At 46.3% G+C, this 20,486-nt stretch overlaps 1 protein-coding gene across 1 annotated transcript in view; it reads left to right on the plus strand.

The window, feature by feature from the left end:
- Positions 1 to 330: 330 nt before the first annotated feature.
- Positions 331 to 20,486, plus strand: part of LOC135828794 (dynein axonemal intermediate chain 3-like) — a 29,946-nt gene continuing 9,790 nt past the window's right edge. Inside the window, exons 1-18 of the mRNA XM_065341230.1 lie at positions 331 to 1,128; positions 2,157 to 2,261; positions 3,279 to 3,449; positions 3,847 to 3,999; positions 4,384 to 4,424; positions 5,038 to 5,304; positions 6,124 to 6,235; positions 6,460 to 6,538; positions 7,295 to 7,419; positions 8,564 to 8,653; positions 9,139 to 9,261; positions 10,348 to 10,473; positions 11,710 to 11,783; positions 12,656 to 12,818; positions 13,660 to 13,741; positions 19,414 to 19,520; positions 19,935 to 19,998; positions 20,349 to 20,479. Of these exons, the coding sequence (XP_065197302.1) occupies positions 622 to 1,128; positions 2,157 to 2,261; positions 3,279 to 3,449; positions 3,847 to 3,999; positions 4,384 to 4,424; positions 5,038 to 5,304; positions 6,124 to 6,235; positions 6,460 to 6,538; positions 7,295 to 7,419; positions 8,564 to 8,653; positions 9,139 to 9,261; positions 10,348 to 10,473; positions 11,710 to 11,783; positions 12,656 to 12,818; positions 13,660 to 13,741; positions 19,414 to 19,520; positions 19,935 to 19,998; positions 20,349 to 20,479 (2,520 nt within the window). The 5' untranslated portion in view covers positions 331 to 621. The remainder of the gene's footprint in view (positions 1,129 to 2,156; positions 2,262 to 3,278; positions 3,450 to 3,846; positions 4,000 to 4,383; positions 4,425 to 5,037; positions 5,305 to 6,123; positions 6,236 to 6,459; positions 6,539 to 7,294; positions 7,420 to 8,563; positions 8,654 to 9,138; positions 9,262 to 10,347; positions 10,474 to 11,709; positions 11,784 to 12,655; positions 12,819 to 13,659; positions 13,742 to 19,413; positions 19,521 to 19,934; positions 19,999 to 20,348; positions 20,480 to 20,486) is intronic.

A 20,486-nucleotide genomic window follows, 5' to 3' on the forward strand; every position in this document is an offset into this window, starting at 1 on the left:
TAATTATTGAGAGGACATACCGGCATCGCAATCAAGTAAAGATTAGGCAAACCTCGCCAACCTCCAAAGAGAGTCGAAGATATTTTCTCCAAATGCAAAGACGATCTTTGTGAGTTTGTGACTTGCATTTGCGTGCATACATGAGCAAGGCACGGACCACGGCACGTGCGCGGTTACCATGCCATCTCGAACCGACGCCATCTTTCTAAGTTGCCGCTTCTTGACAGCCGTGCAAGGCCAGGGAAGAGTCAAGTCTTGCTAAAAAACCAACATCAAAATCAGAGCCAGACCTCGGATACACATGTCATGCAGCTAGTAAGTAATGTTGTCGCCACTTCCCGCGGTGCAACCGCTGAGCCAACAAGGTCGTCCGGGCTTGTTTTCTGAAAACTTTGACATCGTTTTCATCTTTTCTTTGCCTAAAATAAGCGTTCTTTCTTGTCGCACGTGGCATGAGTGGTAACTGCGCTAAAACTAGTCTAAAAGTAACACCAACGCCGACCGGGATGGTCAACGACCATCCATTTCTTGAACCTCTTGAATTTGGTCCTTGAATGGGAATCTCGACGAACACCTGCCCTAGGGAGGAATTATTTACCTAACTGAATAATTGAATTTGCTATGTCTCGTGCGGGCAGTGCATCGTCCAAACCGCCGGCCAGCGCTAGCGCTGCTGGCGGGGAAGCGCCTGCCAGTGGAAAGCAAACACCGGCTGCTGCAGCGGGCGTGACGGCGAATGGGAGCAGCGATCAGGACGGAGCAGAGGGTGCGACGAGATCCACAGCTGCAACGCCAGCAGTGGCCGACCCACCCACTGCTAGTGACCATGCTGAAGGTCCAGCATCGCAACCGGACACCAGTGGTGGCGACGGTGGCGCAGAAGGTGAGGGTGAGGGCTCTGAAACTCAAGTAGAGAAGATACGCATACGCAAACTACCTGATGAATTACCAGCGGGAGCAAAACCACTGTTTATGTCCGGCCCGTCGCAAGAAATCTTCCACTGTACGCCGGACGTTGATATCAACGACGCCGACATGTTCAAGCTGATCCTGAAGGCCGACATCATGCAAGACTTCAAAAACCGGGCGTCAGTCTGTGATTTCCACCCGGTCAAGTCCGATATACAGGTCAGTTGCTGGTAATGGCCGATTCGTACTTCATTTGGCATCCGGGAAATGCATCGCGATACCCGCCGCGGAGAGAAAAGTTGACTTGAGCTCAACATGTTTGGCCCGTCGCTCGATGCATTTCCGGTACGCGAAATGAAGTGTGAATCCGGTTTTACTAATTGTAGTGCCTTAGTCGATCACTGCGGCTTCAGGTCTTATCCCATCGTTTAGTAGTGTAGGCACAGTGCTGTATTCGATAGGCACACTGCAACGGTACAGCCAAGCTCAGGCTAGTCTGTTTTCGCTGCTATTCAGAGTTTCGTGTTAAAAAAAAAGCACAGATCAGACAGCACCATGTGCTATACTATTGCTTGGTTCTGTCCACCAGATGTTGGGCACTCTATGTAGCCTGAGGATACTTCGACACGCGTCCACATCACCCTCTAGCATACATACAGTAATGGTGGGCGCTGAAGAACGCAGCGCCGAAGAACAAACAGGCTAGAATTTCACCAAGCATGGCATACCAGTGTATACACGGTGACTCAACTATACATAGACGGTAGTACATGAAAATAAGAACGGTCCGAGGCTACGAGCCTGACTCCCTTGTTCTTCGGCGACCGGCAGTACTGTATTGAACACTCTGCACCTGGAGACACATGCAATACGTGGCCTCCACAAACGCACCCAACATAAAGTGGGTATATTGTGTGAGCCGGCTTTTCTGACACGGTCCTCTCATGCTCTGTGTGTGTACCGGCAAGGTGACCCATGGAGCTCGACACCTTTCCACTGAATTTGAGCAGGCATGGACAGGGAGCAGTTTCAGCTCAAGTTGGCCCGGAATTTGCTGAGGTCCACAACTCAAGTAAAAGTGCAGCGTAGTTTACGTATTCTGTACCCCGTGTTGCACTTCATTCCTATCCACAGCATGTCGTTTTTCTTCCATCAACAGGACACATGGGAAAAGTCCATGGAAAAGATTAACTCTTGGCGAGTTCGATACTTATTGGCTTGTGGCTGCTGTGTTTGCAATGCGACAGAACTACCCTGGTGACGAGGTGCTCATTGTCATGGACCGGGATTACAAGTACGGAGAGAACTTTGTTGTTTGCTTGACCGAAGAGGCCAAGGAATTCTTCCTTCAGGTATGTGTGCTTCCCCTATAGTCAACCGGCCAAAGTGCACTGTACGAGTACAATGACCTGTGTGAACGTACTTGGCATGTTCAGTGTGCCTGCTAATACCATGTATACAGCCTGTGCCTGTGGTATAGTGACATGTTGATCTAAATGATAGAACACAGAATCAGCGTGGCCTCAATTCCAGTCAGCCTGGAGCCGTGGGGTCCAGTTTTATCACAATGCCTCTATGCGCATCCTGAATGCCATGCTGTGTGTTCAGCTGATTGCTATTTTGATTCGTCACGTGTATATCGCGCTAAATTATTGAATGCTATAAAGCTACAAGTAGGTTGGTTGTCAGATCGTCGACAATTCATTACTTACGTCCATTGGTTGTCTATTGTCGGCGTAGTAAATCATGACTCGCTTTAATAATAGGTTTCTTCACACTTGTACCTTTTGTCATGCATTCTATGTATATGAGGTTACGCTTGTGTCTGGCTATTCCTCTTTGCGCCGTGTCTATCACATATTTCCAGTATAAAGTTCATTGTGCCTCTTGGGTTTCTTTTTTTGCCTGTATTCCACCTGATGAGAAGGCATTGAAAGTAACCGTTACTTGCGGAATTTTTAAAAATGTTGCATGTGAGGAGGCTGAACCTTGTTCTTCTTTTGAGCATGACTCCAAGTGACTTGTTCATTTCAGTATTGAATGTAATGGCGAAAGGTAGGACACAAGAATACCTGACCTGTATCTCCAAGTGCCACGGTGTAGCCAGAGCCCCAGGAGTGGGCACGGTGTGTGAACTTATGCCATCCTTAGTTTTAGGATTAGGGATCTCAGCACAGGCTAACGTTCCAGCCCCCAGCCCCCCCCCCCCCCCTCTCTCTCTCTCCCGCACGCACACGCGTGCACACACACACACACACACACACACACACACACACACCAGTGCATGTCGTACAATTCTGACATCAGTGCGTGCTGTTAGCAGAATACAATAATTATTGCTCCTTTCTGTCTGGTATTCTCACGTGCAGCTGCCATTTGAAGAGGAGCACAAGGCAAAAGGAGGAGGAGAAGGTAGTGATGGAGAGGATGAAGACGAGGAGGATATTCCCATCCCGAAGACACCGATACCACGACCCTGGGAGAACCTAGGCAGCGACATGGAAGTCATTGAAGCTCAGTGCAAGAATCAGCGACAACTGGTACAGTCCTGTATACCTTCTGTATACAAGCTGATCTTGTTATATCCGATGTCCATGCTTCTAATGTTTGGACTTCCACAACTCTTGTAATACCATCTGTATGCGTATGTCAACGGTACTATGGTGTGATTGAAGGAGAGAGGTATTTCCTGGAGGTGGAGACCGGTGACGTGAGCCGGGCCGTCCAACATCCGAACATAGGCCAGGCCCGTGGATTCTGCTTGTGTAGTACTCACAGCATGCGATGATATGTTCTGCAGTGGAGCATGTTGATGCGTGACTCGCTTAACCTGTAATTAGACCTGGATGCTCTGCACAATAGACGGTGCATGGAATTACGCATGCAGCTGCTGTAGTGTCCCTTTGTATGTGCTGCATTTGTTCCTATCAACTGCAGCTCCAGGTGAAGTATTTTCGAAAGAGACGCTTCTTCGGCGCCCCTGTGGAGTTTTCCGATTCCGATTTCAAGGAGAGAGCCGTCCACGAGTGCTTACCAAGCTCGAATGAGATCAAGTCTGTACCGATCATGGAGAAGGACAAAGCAATTCAAGTGAGTGGCAAGATCATTATGGACATAATTATATTATGTCATATGCTCTCACAGGCTAGGATAGATGTACAAACCCCACGCATCCAGAAGATCAATACTAATAGGTGTTTAAAGCAGCTCTACACAGACATGTTGGCAAAGGTCATGCCTCTTGATGAGACCCCCCCCCCCCCACACACACCCTTCGCTCCCTCTCATAGCTGCCTCCTCAAAATGAAAACTATAAAACAAGTGTCGCAAATGCACATGTAACTACGCTATGGTGTCTACGTACTGGTTTCTCCTCAACGCTGACCAGATCTCAGTGCGTTCTCAAATGAATGTATTTGTTGCTGGTCACTCTGCCTGCTGATGACACTGATTATGCGATTGTGTTCCGTGCAGGCTATACCAGAGACAATAGACGCCATGATACAGACTACATGGTGAGAACATACCCCCCCCCCCCGTCATATCAAAGTCGCAACCCCATTTTCAGGTCTATTGTCCATACTATTTCAATATGGTGACCTAAGTAGGAAGTCACGCTCGATTGTAAGCTGTATCCCCTTCTTTGCCCTTGATTGTGATTGTAAAAAAGAAAGAAAAAAAGTGTGACTTATATCCGGGAAAGTGCGGTACTTCAGTTATAAACTGTTTGAAATGTACTATAACTTGCATTGCCCTGTAGTCATAGCGAAACGTGATTTCAGTGACTCACCCGTGGGACCGCCGTATCTCAGTCTTTGCGTGATAGGCAGTATCCAAAGCCAGAGTGACCCCCTGCGCATTTTGCACGTCTAGTGCCGCAGAATCGTGCTAAATAGAGCAGGTGGTGCTGAAAGGCCGGACTCCAATTTAGCTTGATTAGCTTTTGATCTGCAGGTCATTCAACCATGGTGCATATCGCTCGGAGAGAGCATCTATGAATGTCAAAATCGATGTCTGAGGGTGCACTTCAAATACCTTACACAAACATCACACACATGCTCCTCCATATCCATGTCCTGTACTGTGTAACCTGATCCATGTCCTATACCGCGTTGCCTGGTCATGCAGGGTGAAGAAGGTTCACATGGCTATTCAGTACGAGCCTCGGACAGAACCGGAAAAGCCAGCAGAGGAAACCCCAGCGACCGCCGTGACGAGTAGTGCTAGCATTGGAGTCGGTAACAGCACGGATCAGCCGCCGGATGCGAGCGCTGACCGGAGCACATCAGCTGCGAGTCAGGCAAGAGCCGCAACGCCTGCTGTGGTCACGCCCGCACCCACAACCAGCGATGGCAGTGATGATATTGATGAGGTCTTACGGCGCCACTTGCCAAAGTGAGTGATACATGTGCCACGTTGATGATGCTGTGTGTACTTACTTGAACATCATACTTAGTCCTGTGCTCCTGTGCTCCTATGCTATGGTGCATCTATTTTTTGAACCAATACGTCTGCGGTAGCTTGTCACTGTAGCTTGTCACTGTTTCAACTGCTACTATGATCAAGAGTGCATAAACAAGAGTATGCAACTGTGGTTATGGGCCAGTGCGCGGCGCGCTGCCTTCATTACGTAACTTGCCTCCATCACACTCTGAAAGCATGCACTCAAACCCACAATTTCTCGTACGAGCCCATCCGTTTTTGCTCGATTCATTCCAGTACCTACGCGATCTCTAAATTTTGGCGCGTGAACTCCAGCTCCGTACAAAAATTCATTTCAAACCAGAGGGAAAGCGCGGTGTTTGATTTTCCTCAGTGCGCGGACTGCAGCTGAATGATGTAATGAAGGCAGCGCGCCGCGCATCTGGCCCATAGAAAAGAAGTCACAGTTGCATACTCTTGTTTATGGACTCTTGCTATGATGCAAAACGTACAAACATGTCTCCAAATCAGACCGTAACACAGGCCAGCAACAATTTCATGGTGGCTTAAATGTAGCGGAGACATAATAATGCCTTGTTGCGAAAGAACTCTCCCCTTCCTGGCATACTTCCTGGAGTTTATCTAGTAATATGCCGTGTGTTTTTTGCTGAAAGGAAGTGTGTTTCTTCTTAAGCATGACATGATATCCTGGACCATTGTACAAGAGCCATAGGGTGAATGAGCTGTGACTCACACGACTTTGACTATCACACCGTATTTTCCCTGCTGCAGTGTGCTTGGTGCCATTCAACAGAACAACCTGATCAACATCTTCAAAGACAACTGTCGAAGCTTGCCTGTTGAGGAAGGAGACCTCGGAACGAAGGCAGACACTGCTATGAAGGTACACAGTGATTTCCAAAAGTAATGAATTTCCACATGTTACTTACGCATTCTCTTTGCACACCCAGCACAATCAGTATGAGGATTATGTCAAGAACACGCCCGAGAACATGTGATTTGTATGCCAAGGAGTAACTCTATGCATACATTCTGCACATTTTGATTGTGCTCTTTCTATGCTACGCAAGTTTTATCTGTCCGCGCTTTCTTGTGCAACCTGCAAAGGAATACCAATCGTTTACCGACTTGAAATACAGCAAGGACCGAACATCAACTTGTGTCCGGTGGCACCCCACAATCAAAGGTGAGTGGAGTGTGGAGAGTGACCAAGTAGTTGACTGAAGTAGTGGTGACTCCGACTAGCTTTGATCTGCCGGCCTGGCATTAAATCTTAGTGTCATGTGATATATCAGACACTAATCTATATTGTATGATGTTACTAACTTACTAAGCACAGAGGCAGTAGGCTTAGGTTCTGCGAAAGTGCTCAATACCTGATTCAGGCAGAGCGGCGTACACAAAGGCACACAATGAAAACCTTGGGCAAGTTGAAATTCCTCTGAGTCACAACGGAATTTGCCCAAGGTTTTCATCGTGTGCCTTTGGGTAACTTACTATGCACTTTATATTCTTATCGCTTGTTCTTTTTAAGGCAGTCCACAAATGTCGTCATGTCAGCCTTACCAACGTTATATTGAGTTGTGATCAGTCATGATTAGATACGTGATAGGACCAGGCAGTATGTATTTTGCCTTCAGGAGGCAGTACAGTCACCAGTACCAATAATACTTTGTACTGTAAACTCGAAACCCAGCTGGTGACCTAACTTTGCTCGTGTGAAGTGAATGCTTAGCGTGTATCAAATAGTGCCAGGTGTGTGTGTGTGTGTGTGTGTGCGTGCGTGCGTGCGTGCGTGCGTGCGTGTGTGTGTGTGTGTGTTTGTGTGTGTGCGTGCGTGCGTGTGCGTGTGTGTGTGTGTGTGTGTGTGTGTGTGCCATGTGTGTGTGTGTGTGTGTGTGTGTGTGTGTGTGTGTATGTGTGTGTTTGTGTGTGTTCATAGGTCTGATCGGCGTGTCCTACGCGCACGCGTTGACCTTCGACGAAAGGATCGACATGTCTTCGACGATTCGCCTGAGCCAGTCGCTGATTCTGCTCTGGAGTTTCTCTGACCCCATACATCCACTGGTTAGTTGCTGCTGCTTGTCATTAACACACCCATCTGCATGCACACTACACAGCATTGAGAGCATTGAGTTGTGGGGATAGGAGTGGTTTGTCAATCGCTGTTTGCCAGGCTCGCAGTGAGTATTATTTTTAGTCGCAGCAGGGTGAGTGACCCTGGCCGCATCTTTATGTTGGCGTCAAGGTGAGTGACCCTGTCGCATCTTTTGAGAGCCGGGTGGGCTGTGTGAGCCGCACTGGCAGGATGAGCCTGGTGAGCGAGATTGACTCCCCTCTTTATTCAGTTATTTAAACTGAAGAGATGTGATATTGAATGTTGGTTATTGTGATACCAAGAGGAAAGTGAAGATGTGCCTCAGCATTGTGCAGCACAGCAGAAAAGAAGCAGAGGGCATGGGAGGGTGGGCTTTGAAGAGAGTCACCAGTCAGCCATGCAAATCTGAGCAGGAAGCAAACTGTGAAGTGTCCGGCGCGGCGCATGCGCCTTCTGTGTTAACTTATTTTTGCGCGCTCGCAAAAATTCATCAAAACATGCTTAATACAGGCTGAAATTCTGCTAGTTTTGTAACTGACACCCAACCATGCACCTCCTAGAACAAGAGAAGAAAACATTACGTGCAAGTTGCCTGCATATTATATACTCAAAGATTCTTCTAGTCTCGTGAAGTAGATAATTATTATAACTGGCAAATAGCGCCCAACATCAACTCCATGGTGACGACTGTGGATTGGTTGTACAGGACTCCTACTACAGTATAGGTACACCGGCGTATACTGGATTGCCACTGATCTCATCACACCTGGCCTAGACAATTAGCTTGCAGGATGTGACAGTATGAAACTCCGCATGGATAAGGATGGTACTGGGTGGTTGAGGAGGGCTGCCGAAGACAATTCACGAAACACCATAGGATGTCCAGTTTCGTACCATAATAATTATTATGTGTTTGGGCATTGGGCGCAATCCAACAGCACGGATTAAACAGCACAAATGCCTGGACTGTACCTGTACAGGTTACAGGGTCATGTTGAGAATCTGATCAATGTGCTTAGTTCACATGGTGGTGGGGCTACTGAGTTTGTAGATGTGGATTAAACTACACTACATTACACTGTGGTTTTCACTGCTTGTCATGCTTTTTGCTAGCTGCTACTTGAGGCTCCAGAGGATGTCACCGTGTTTGAGTTCTGCCCAACACATCCAAACATTGTGGCTGCGGGCTGTGTCAGCGGACAGGTACTAGTGTGAGAATGTGTTGCGCAATACATACATATATTGCGCATGGAACCGTGTCTGGTTTTGTACGAGGCGAGAGTCCTTTCGTTCCCTGCGGTGCAATGAGCCACATGAAATAAAGATGCAGTACCAGCAATGTGATGTTGGCTTGCCTGGGCCTGGTTGACCGTAGTAGGCTGGGCTGTTGCTCCATTTTGAAATCCTATACCGGTACATGTATATGATGTATCTAACTGTTACCGTGAGCAGCAGAACATTGAAGATATAACACCCTGTGTTGCTAGATTGACATTGTGCTGCTTCGCAACAGTACATGGGATGGGGATTATTTGCTGATATTTCGCTTTAAGATGGTATGCACAGAAGAAAATGCCCATTAGTCCAGAAATGTGCTCGGCCATGGATAGTAAGGGCCTGCCATAAGTTTTATATCCTCCGTGCATGTATACCTTTTGTTAACATTTTTTTGTCAATATCCGTTTCAGCTCGTCCTGTGGGACTTGTCAGATTATGACGGGAAGTTGAGCAACCACATGGCACTGACCAAGGACGGGAAGAGTGAAGGCGACGACGCTGCGAAGGTGGACACGAATCGTGAGCGTGACAAGGTGAGTAAGAAAAGTAGCTATGCTTTCGCCCAGTGCCAGTGCAGCGGTAACTCTTGGTAGTCCAAGTCGCTCCTGATCTTATCTTGCTGTTTCTTTATGTTGTCGTAGTGTTGGTGGCATCAGAAACGACCTGAATCCACTGCTCTTGCATTGGTCGGATGTTACTCCTATTTAGGGGTGAAACAATTATACCGAATATTCGAATAGTCGTTTGGATTTTTCAAATATAATCGTACTCGGAATAAATCAGAGTACTCGCTCATACATGGTACATGCATTTGCCACAGAAGTCTGCATTTCAGAGCAGCAGTCAGCAGATATTGATGTGCAGACTGTGTGGTGAACACTTGTACACTAGTAGAGAGAGCCCAAATGACCCACCAACCAATACACCCGAGAAAAGGACTGCCAATCGGTTCAATCAGGGTTGTATCATGTGATTTTTAAGGCCATTGGTGTGCGATTTTTAGGATATCAAGAATACTCGAATATTCGATCGGAGAAAATCAGAGTACTCGAACTCGGGTTCTCAGTGCCAACTTTCACCCCTACTCCTATTAAAGCAAAATCTTCGCCACTCAGACGTGCATCTTTGCAGTGAGCCGTTCCTTTCTACCTGCTGTGTGTGCATGCGTGCGTGTTTGTGTGGGTGTGGGTGTTGACTTCTTTTTGTCTTGCAATATGGCTGTCTGCAGCCAACCCTGCACTGGCTATGGCTGATGTGAGGCCCCAATGTGAGAAAGAAGCGTATGTGTTGACTTGTACTGTGACTTGTGCTGTGACTCGTTGCTATTGCCGTTGCCACCCTTGTTGTTGTCGTTGTCGTCGTCGTCGTCGTCGTTGTCGTTGTTGTTTTTTGAATTTGAATTCTTTATTCTCACATTGTTGTTGTTGTTGTTGTTGTTGTTGTTGTTGTTGTTGTTGTTGTTGTTGTTGTTGTTGTTGTTGTTGTTGTTGTTGTTGTTGTTGTTGTTGTTGTTGTTGTTGTTGTTGTTGTTGTTGTTGTTGTTGTTGTTGTTGTTGTTGTTGTTGTTGTTGTTGTTGTTGTTGTTGTTGTTGTTGTTGTCGTCGTCGTCGTATGAACAGAACTTCTTTGACCGCTCTACAAAGGCTGGACAGGCGGAAACGGTGCATTATCACATCGCTGCAACAATAGAGGACGGCCATCAGAGCATCGTCACAGAGCTGTTCTGGCTGCCGTCTAGTGTTGAGGTATTTTAATTAAAGACACTAGGCTTTTGAATAGTCTCCTGGCAGTGAGAGAAGACCTTGACTGAATGTTGTGAAGTGTGTGTACAAAAACACAGACCGGTCTAAGAGTGTGCCTGTGGGATGTGTGTGCACATAGTGCTAGGACCAACAATGGGATCAATGTGCAATGGGAAACTTTTCTCTATATGGCATCGTTGATATCACTAGCAGGCGCGTAGCTCATGTGTAGTCAGCGTAGTCCGGTCACCACACCAGCATAGATACTACATCTTTCGTTTGGCCCCAACTGCTCCTCCACAGTTGGCAGTGGATATGTATCTTCGCCTGGCCAACGACGAGGGCACTGAACGCTTCAGGGGTCGACTTTGGTAACGGTCTTGCAGACGGAACTGTTATCATGGCATGGACTTGCCCTCCACCAGCCGCTAGATGTTGACGCAGTCCGCACAATGGCAGCGGACCGACAGGCATGGCGTGGAGCCCGTCCCACCTAACAGGACTGACCAGACATGTTGTATGCATATTCTATTTTATTTTATACTTTGGATGAAGTTTTCCATTAGTCATATTGGTGTTGTTGCTAACGGCTTTTGTTGACGTCACTTCTGTCATTTCATTGTATCGTATTACTCTTCAGACATCAATCCTGAATGGCATAACCGAAAGTGGCACCCCCGCCACCTACGCGGACATGCTTTTAATAATAATAATAATTATAATATAGATACTACGTATGTACATACTGGTAGTCAATATAGGCAAATGGTGGCTATGAGGTTGCGGTGGGGGCCCATGGTCACCACACTACAGATGTGCGAGGTCTGCCCCTGATTAGCATGGATGTGTAGCAGGCGCGTAGCCCGCATGGGGCACGGGGGACATGTGCACCCCCAAACAATTTCGACCTAGGTTCAGCATGCACATAGTGACCATGAATGACATGCACTAGCCATACTACACATATGCCGCTGTGCACCCCCCCCCCCCCCCCAAATGGGAACCACGGCTACGCTAGTGTTTGAAGACGTTGGATAGCCATTTTAAAAACGTTTCGGGGGGGGGGGTTCTAGTTCATCATATTAAATAGGTTGTTTCTCAGTTGTAAGGTACATGGCAATAGTACAGATCTCGGAAGCAACACATCTGCACCACGCCATCCTGTGAAGGCAAAGCTTATGCCCTACAGAATCTGCATGCTTACAGTGATTCCTTTCCCTGTGTTTGTGTCCGGCACAGTTCGATAGGATGGGAAACCCACTGCGTTCCAAAGCACCCATGTCTGTGCAGATCGTCACTGCCGCGGCGGATGGGTAAGTGAGCATCAGCAACTAAAGTACAGTCAAACCTGTTTAGAACAACCGTCACCTAGAGACGGATGGTATTTGAGTCAATGACTATTTGTTTGCAATAACGAGAGTTCTTCTCATGCATGTTTTATACCCAGTCAGAAAGTGCAGTGATCTATCCAATGGAGTTCTGAACACTGCTTCATCTTGAGCAAAAGCCTGTCTGACAAGACCTCGCACAGTCTTGTCAGTGATCTTCTTAACCAGGCTTCATTGTAGTGAAATATCACCTTGGCCATCGAAGCATGTCATTGTCTGAGTATCAATGAAGTCATGTCAGTATAGTGGCGGATAGCATGCTGCTGGCATGCACTGACTGGCAGTTCAGCCGCATTCTATTTTAGCTTGTAGTTCAACTGATTAATAAGCCTCATTGGCTGGAACAGTTAGCCGTCAGCAGTTTAGAATGTGCCGAATGATAGCACTAAATTTGCAGGTGCGTCTGTGCCGGAAGCTTGTCATCATTTTGCATGCCCATTAGCAATTGGCACATAATATGAAAGCACACTTACAGATACTATACAAATCGAAAAACATTATGTGAGCAACTGCACTTGGCAAAACCATAAGAGCCAGGTGTTTGGCCAAATGACTGCCTCACTAGTGCTCAATGGACAATCCTATCACTCAAACTGCACACACCAATATTCAACGCTCTAAGAAGCCGTCCAGTTTTGGCCAGATCACATTTTGTGAAGAGTGCCGAAAAGCAAATTTCAAAAAAAACTCCCTTCAGGCTTCAGGAGGTCCCTGGATCCACTTGTGCTGCATCACACATAGCCCGCACCCATGACTCCCTTGCTGCGGGCTGAAATGCATGGATGTGTCTATTCTAGATCTGTGAACGTCTGGGACTTGCGACGGCCGCCAAAGAAGCAAAATGAGATAGCGAGAAAAGAAGCTGGTCATCCGGCTGATGCTGTGCTCAAGACGCAGCGCGGCACACGAATACCGTCTACCTTCAAACACCTCAGCACCGAGTGGAAGCCATACGTACATGTAAGTGTATATTATTATTACTATTATACGCATTCCCGCGTTGAAGTGTAGCAGCAGTATGCTGCGTCCACAGCTTCGCTTATGCAGAATGGCTTGGGTGAGAGGAGAGGGGAGAGAAAGCAACAAGGCAACCAACATCTATGAAATTGGTCACAATAACATGAAGAGAACCAACCTACATATGCATGATTGCACAAGAATGGAGATGACGAAATATAATGGCTATAATCATTGTGCCACAAAATCGGTACACAGGAGATCTGTCGACAATGTAACGAAACATAAAACTCAGTTACTCAATACAGGTTCCACTAAATTACAAGAGAACAACGCTACAACGTTAGAGTTGCTGCTAAATTATCGCAAGTGTAGAGAACGAGTCCAATACAAATGAAAACCATGAACAGACTGTCCCGAAGTTATTTTGGGAACAAATTGTACTACATGTACTTGCTGATACTGACGCTGACGGAACACGAATTTGAGTTGAATACTCACGAAGTCTTGTACATGTATATAGCACACAGAAATCATAAATGTTTTATCTTAGGTGTCCTGGTTAGTTTCTTCTTCTGTCTGTATCCACCTGACCAGCAGGCAGTGAAAGTACTAGTGGAAACTTTCCAATGTTGATTGTAAAGAGCCTGAGGCGTTGGCTGCATGCCGTGTGTGTGCGTGTGTGCGTCTGTGTGTGTGTGTGTGTGTGTGTGTGTGTGTGTGTGTGTGTGTGTGCGTCTGTGTGTGTGTGTGTGTGTGTGTGTGTGTTTGTGTTTTGTGTCTATGTGCATGCATGTATTTGTGCGCGTATGCCGGATCATGATGTGTAACATGTCTCATTCAGCTGGTCTATGGCAAGTCTGATGCGGGTGTGCCATACTCCCCGTACAAATTGGCGACGAGACTCCAGAGTGAACAGGACAAAGGTAGGTGTGTGTTGGTGTCTGACATATTCACAATGCAGCCTCATCAGAACATGTATTCTTAGACTTGAAAGTGAAAATTCAGTATAGCCGGACTACCCATGAATTGATGTACAGTGGTCCCTCTATAATCCGGCACCATTTGTGCCACGAAAATCTGCTGGATTAGGGAGGGTGCTGGATTAACAAATCTGATTTACTGCTGCAATGTGCATGAAGAGGACATTTTGGCTACTGAAAATTGTGCTGGTTTATCGAGGGTGCTGGATTATAAAGTGCCGGATTAGAGAGGGACGACTGTAGTAAACTTCGGGATAGAACTGACACCCATTCCCTGGACTCTGCATGACTGTGCTACTCCAGTTGTTTACCGGCCTCGGATCTGTACTTACGTGACTGTCTGGGATACGTTATACTCGGATCTGTACTTACGTGACTGACTGGGATACGTTATACTCGGATCTGTACTTACGTGACTGACTAGGATACGTTATACTCGGATCTGTACTTACGTGACTGACTGGGATACGTTATACTCGGATCTGTACTTACGTGACTGACTGGGATACGTTATACTCGGATCTGTACTTACGTGACTGACTGGGATACGTTATACTCGGATCTGTACTTACGTGACTGACTGGGATACGTTATACTCGGATCTGTACTTACGTGACTGACTGGGATACGTTATACTCGGATCTGTACTTACGTGACTGACAGGGATACGTTATACTCGGATCTGTACTTACGTGACTGACAGGGATACGTTATACTCGGATCTGTACTTACGTGACTGACAGGGATACGTTATACTCGGATCTGTACTTACGTGACTGACTGGGATACGTTATACTCGGATCTGTACTTACGTTGACTGACAGGGATACGTTATACTCGGATCTGTACTTACGTGACTGACAGGGATACGTTATACTCGGATCTGTACTTACGTGACTGACTGGGATACGTTATACTCGGATCTGTACTTACGTGACTGACTGGGATACGTTATACTCGGATCTGTACTTACGTGACTGACTGGGATACGTTATACTCGGATCTGTACTTACGTGACTGACTAGGATACGTTATACTCGGATCTGTACTTACGTGACTGACTGGGATACGTTATACTCGGATCTGTACTTACGTGACTGACTGGGATACGTTATACTCGGATCTGTACTTACGTGACTGACTGGGATACGTTATACTCGGATCTGTACTTACGTGACTGACTGGGATACGTTATACTCGGATCTGTACTTACGTGACTGACTGGGATACGTTATACTCGGATCTGTACTTACGTGACTGACAGGGATACGTTATACTCGGATCTGTACTTACGTGACTGACAGGGATACGTTATACTCGGATCTGTACTTACGTGACTGACAGGGATACGTTATACTCGGATCTGTACTTACGTGACTGACTGGGATACGTTATACTCGGATCTGTACTTACGTTGACTGACAGGGATACGTTATACTCGGATCTGTACTTACGTGACTGACAGGGATACGTTATACTCGGATCTGTACTTACGTGACTGACTGGGATACGTTATACTCGGATCTGTACTTACGTGACTGACTGGGATACGTTATACTCGGATCTGTACTTACGTGACTGACTGGGATACGTTATACTCGGATCTGTACTTACGTGACTGACTGGGATACGTTATACTCGGATCTGTACTTACGTGACTGACTGGGATACGTTATACTCGGATCTGTACTTACGTGACTGACTGGGATACGTTATACTCGGATCTGTACTTACGTGACTGACTGGGATACGTTATACTCGGATCTGTACTTACGTGACTGACTGGGATACGTTATACTCGGATCTGTACTTACGTGACTGACTGGGATACGTTATACTCGGATCTGTACTTACGTGACTGACTGGGATACGTTATACTCGGATCTGTACTTACGTGACTGACTGGGATACGTTATACTCGGATCTGTACTTACGTGACTGACTGGGATACGTTATACTCGGATCTGTACTTACGTGACTGACTGGGATACGTTATACTCGGATCTGTACTTACGTGACTGACTGGGATACGTTATACTCGGATCTGTACTTACGTGACTGACTGGGATACGTTATACTCGGATCTGTACTTACGTGACTGACTGGGATACGTTATACTCGGATCTGTACTTACGTGACTGACAGGGATACGTTATACTCGGATCTGTACTTACGTGACTGACAGGGATACGTTATACTCGGATCTGTACTTACGTGACTGACTGGGATACGTTATACTCGGATCTGTACTTACGTGACTGACAGGGATACGTTATACTCGGATCTGTACTTACGTGACTGACAGGGATACGTTATACTCGGATCTGTACTTACGTGACTGACTGGGATACGTTATACTCGGATCTGTACTTACGTGACTGACTGGGATACGTTATACTCGGATCTGTACTTACGTGACTGACTGGGATACGTTATACTCGGATCTGTACTTACGTGACTGACTGGGATACGTTATACTCGGATCTGTACTTACGTGACTGACTGGGATACGTTATACTCGGATCTGTACTTACGTGACTGACTGGGATACGTTATACTCGGATCTGTACTTACGTGACTGACTGGGATACGTTATACTCGGATCTGTACTTACGTGACTGACTGGGATACGTTATACTCGGATCTGTACTTACGTGACTGACTGGGATACGTTATACTCGGATCTGTACTTACGTGACTGACAGGGATACGTTATACTCGGATCTGTACTTACGTGACTGACAGGGATACGTTATACTCGGATCTGTACTTACGTGACTGACTGGGATACGTTATACTCGGATCTGTACTTACGTGACTGACAGGGATACGTTATACTCGGATCTGTACTTACGTGACTGACAGGGATACGTTATACTCGGATCTGTACTTACGTGACTGACAGGGATACGTTATACTCGGATCTGTACTTACGTGACTGACAGGGATACGTTATACTCGGATCTGTACTTACGTGACTGACAGGGATACGTTATACTCGGATCTGTACTTACGTGACTGACTGGGATACGTTATACTCGGATCTGTACTTACGTGACTGACAGGGATACGTTATACTCGGATCTGTACTTACGTGACTGACAGGGATACGTTATACTCGGATCTGTACTTACGTGACTGACTGGGATACGTTATACTCGGATCTGTACTTACGTGACTGACTGGGATACGTTATACTCGGATCTGTACTTACGTGACTGACTGGGATACGTTATACTCGGATCTGTACTTACGTGACTGACTGGGATACGTTATACTCGGATCTGTACTTACGTGACTGACTGGGATACGTTATACTCGGATCTGTACTTACGTGACTGACTGGGATACGTTATACTCGGATCTGTACTTACGTGACTGACTGGGATACGTTATACTCGGATCTGTACTTACGTGACTGACTGGGATACGTTATACTCGGATCTGTACTTACGTGACTGACTGGGATACGTTATACTCGGATCTGTACTTACGTGACTGACAGGGATACGTTATACTCGGATCTGTACTTACGTGACTGACAGGGATACGTTATACTCGGATCTGTACTTACGTGACTGACTGGGATACGTTATACTCGGATCTGTACTTACGTGACTGACAGGGATACGTTATACTCGGATCTGTACTTACGTGACTGACAGGGATACGTTATACTCGGATCTGTACTTACGTGACTGACAGGGATACGTTATACTCGGATCTGTACTTACGTGACTGACAGGGATACGTTATACTCGGATCTGTACTTACGTGACTGACAGGGATACGTTATACTCGGATCTGTACTTACGTGACTGACAGGGATACGTTATACTCGGATCTGTACTTACGTGACTGACAGGGATACGTTATATTGAAGCTCACTGTAGTGATGTTCCAAGACTCTCGCGATCATTTGGAAAATTCAGACTCCATGGGGACACCTCTGTCATTGCAATGCCATACATGTACAGTGGAGATTGGATATAACGACCTTGGATATAACGACAAAATGGTGTTGTCCAAGTCGTTTAGCAAGTCCTTTCTGTACATTATAGATCGGGTATAACGACCTCGAAAATAACGACAGATCGAATTTACGGACACTTTTTTGGTGCCCGAAGACCTGAAAATACATCGAGTATACCACTTTCCTCTTGTATCAGGCGGATTGGCATCCATGGGACATGTCTGTGTCACATGCCCGGACCTCTGGGTCACTCCATGGCTGGTCATTGCACATTGTAGTCGCAGTGTAGTTGCTATGCATGACATTTGGCTTCAACTATGCATGCAAGACACATGCACATACACATCTGAAATCCATATGCATGATATTATGCACATGCATATCTGCAATACATTTCTGTCCTGTTGATATGCATATTGCATACTAAATGTGAAGATCGGGTTTAGTGACAGATCGAATATAGCGACATTTTGTTTTCTCCCAAAGGAGTGTCATTATATCCAATCTCCACTGTACTAACTTATAGGTTTTTTGGTTTTTGATGGTTTTACCCTGTCAACAGTCAGCATGCTTTGCCTGGATCCTGTTGCAAATAGGTGTCTATCTTGAGCGCTAGGAGTTTCCCTACAACCTTAGCCAAGTACAGCTACAATAGTGTTCTCCTGACAGCAGACACCGGAGTCCTCTGATCACATGACACTTCCTCATCCAGGCAACATCTGTTGGCAGTCCCAGCCGTTTCTAAAAGTTGTAACTAGCTCTGTATTCTGGACAAGTCACTGGTCAGTTGCATTACAGTAGAGCGTCCCTTGGTGGACACCTGCGCACTCAGCCGGAAAACGTTTGTGCAGTCCAAACAGTTACTAGTACTGTTCCCAAGCAAGTCATAAGCATGTGGTATATTTTTGTCATAAGCATGTGGTATATTTTTGTCATAAGCATGTGGTATATTTTTGTCATGAGCATGTGGTATATTTTTGTCATAAGCATGTGGTATATTTTTGTCATAAGCATGTGGTATATTTTTGTAATCAAGATACCTGTACCTACTTTTACCTGTACATGACATTTACGCCTGGTGACTGGTGTCGGGAGTGCAAGGCATCTATTAGGCATTTACAGTCCATTTCAAAACTATAGACGCGTACCTAGGCAAAAACCGCTATGCCAGCATCTATACCACATAAAATCTGTGATCACTTTGTGCATAATTTTTTCCAAATTGGGCGTCTGTTATCCAATCGTTTAGAAACTATATGAGAGTAATTGTGGAGCAGACCTGAGCAATATTCCGAAAACTATTCTCAAAAAGTTCCAGCCAAATTTGAAATATTTCAAAAACACTGTGCGTCTATAGTTTTTGAAATGGACTGTTGAGTGCACATAACTCGGAACTCTACTGTAGATTACAAGACTCGCAGTAGGTCCACTTGTCAGCATCCATCACCATACATCATCTCTCCCTTTCCAGGATGACTGCAATGAACGGTGGCGGTAGGAGTGTGGTTTGGTGTTTGGTTGTTCCAACGGCAGAGCATACTGCGGGTGTATTGTAAGCATCCTTGTGGATTGCCACTGCATTAATTTTGTCATGTGTGCTTGACATGCATGATCATAACTATGCCTGTGATTTCATGCTCAGATGCCGTCTATGAACGAGAAATTCCATTGACCACCCTGCCCCCTCCCAGCAGTGCTGACTTGGTTGCATTGGACGAGAGCATTGCCAAATACTACATTGGAACAGAAGTGAGTAGACTTTGCCCTCTTGTATGATTGGTACCCGAAAGTAGGCTTGTTGCACTCCCTCTGTATGTTCCTTTCCAATCCATGTGGGATTGGGATGGTAGAAGACTGGGCTCAAATAGCTCCGTGTCAGTGAGTGAATGTTTCTATCGGTTCCATGCAGACTTTTCTGTGTGTACTTCACCATAGTGCAGCAGCCAACAGTCTTTTTGAACTGTGTGTGTGGGGGGGGGGGGCAAATCCTACTTTACAATCACTACCTGATGGCAAGGCAGTTGGCCTTCATGCGTAAGGCCACCGTCCTGACCTTGTATGCCGTGCATGAAGGATAACGCCTATTGCAGAGCGTGAACAATGTGTGCTGGGCTCTGGATTTTCATGAAGTAGCCTTCTCTACCACTCTCCTGTCTTTCATAGGATGGTGAACTGATGTACGTCAGCTGGCCATTCGTCAAAGATTCCGACTCAGCCAAATGGATCAGTGAGTTAAAAAGTTTGGAGAGGTCATTTCTTACCAAAAAATTGTAGTTGTTTCCGAAACTGCTCTGTCTGCAGACTGCAGTGTAAGCTGTTTGTAACTGTCAGCAATGCATCGCGTGTGCATGCATATGTACGCATGATGTGTGCATGGAACCCTTGATCACCATGCGTCCAAGTGAGATATACAGGTAGAGTCCCTTTAATTCGAACCTTAATTAACGTTCAAGCCCCAAATTCTAATCATGCGGAAGTTTTAATTATCCAAACACAGCCCCAAACACAGCCGCATGTGCTGATGCAGTATCCACGTTCAGATTATGTTCACGTGCTGTGCTTTGCCGATCACGACAGCTCAGCGACCACTCAACATTGACACCACGCACAGCGGCTCAATAGCCAGTTTGGAGCGCTCGCCGTTTTTTGAAGACATCATCCTCAGCGTGTCACAGTGGACGTTCGCACTCTGGAAGGAAGGTGTTGAGGTATGCC

The sequence above is a fragment of the Sycon ciliatum genome, chromosome 1 (assembly GCF_964019385.1).
Source record: "Sycon ciliatum chromosome 1, ocSycCili1.1, whole genome shotgun sequence".
NCBI lineage: Eukaryota > Metazoa > Porifera > Calcarea > Leucosolenida > Sycettidae > Sycon > Sycon ciliatum.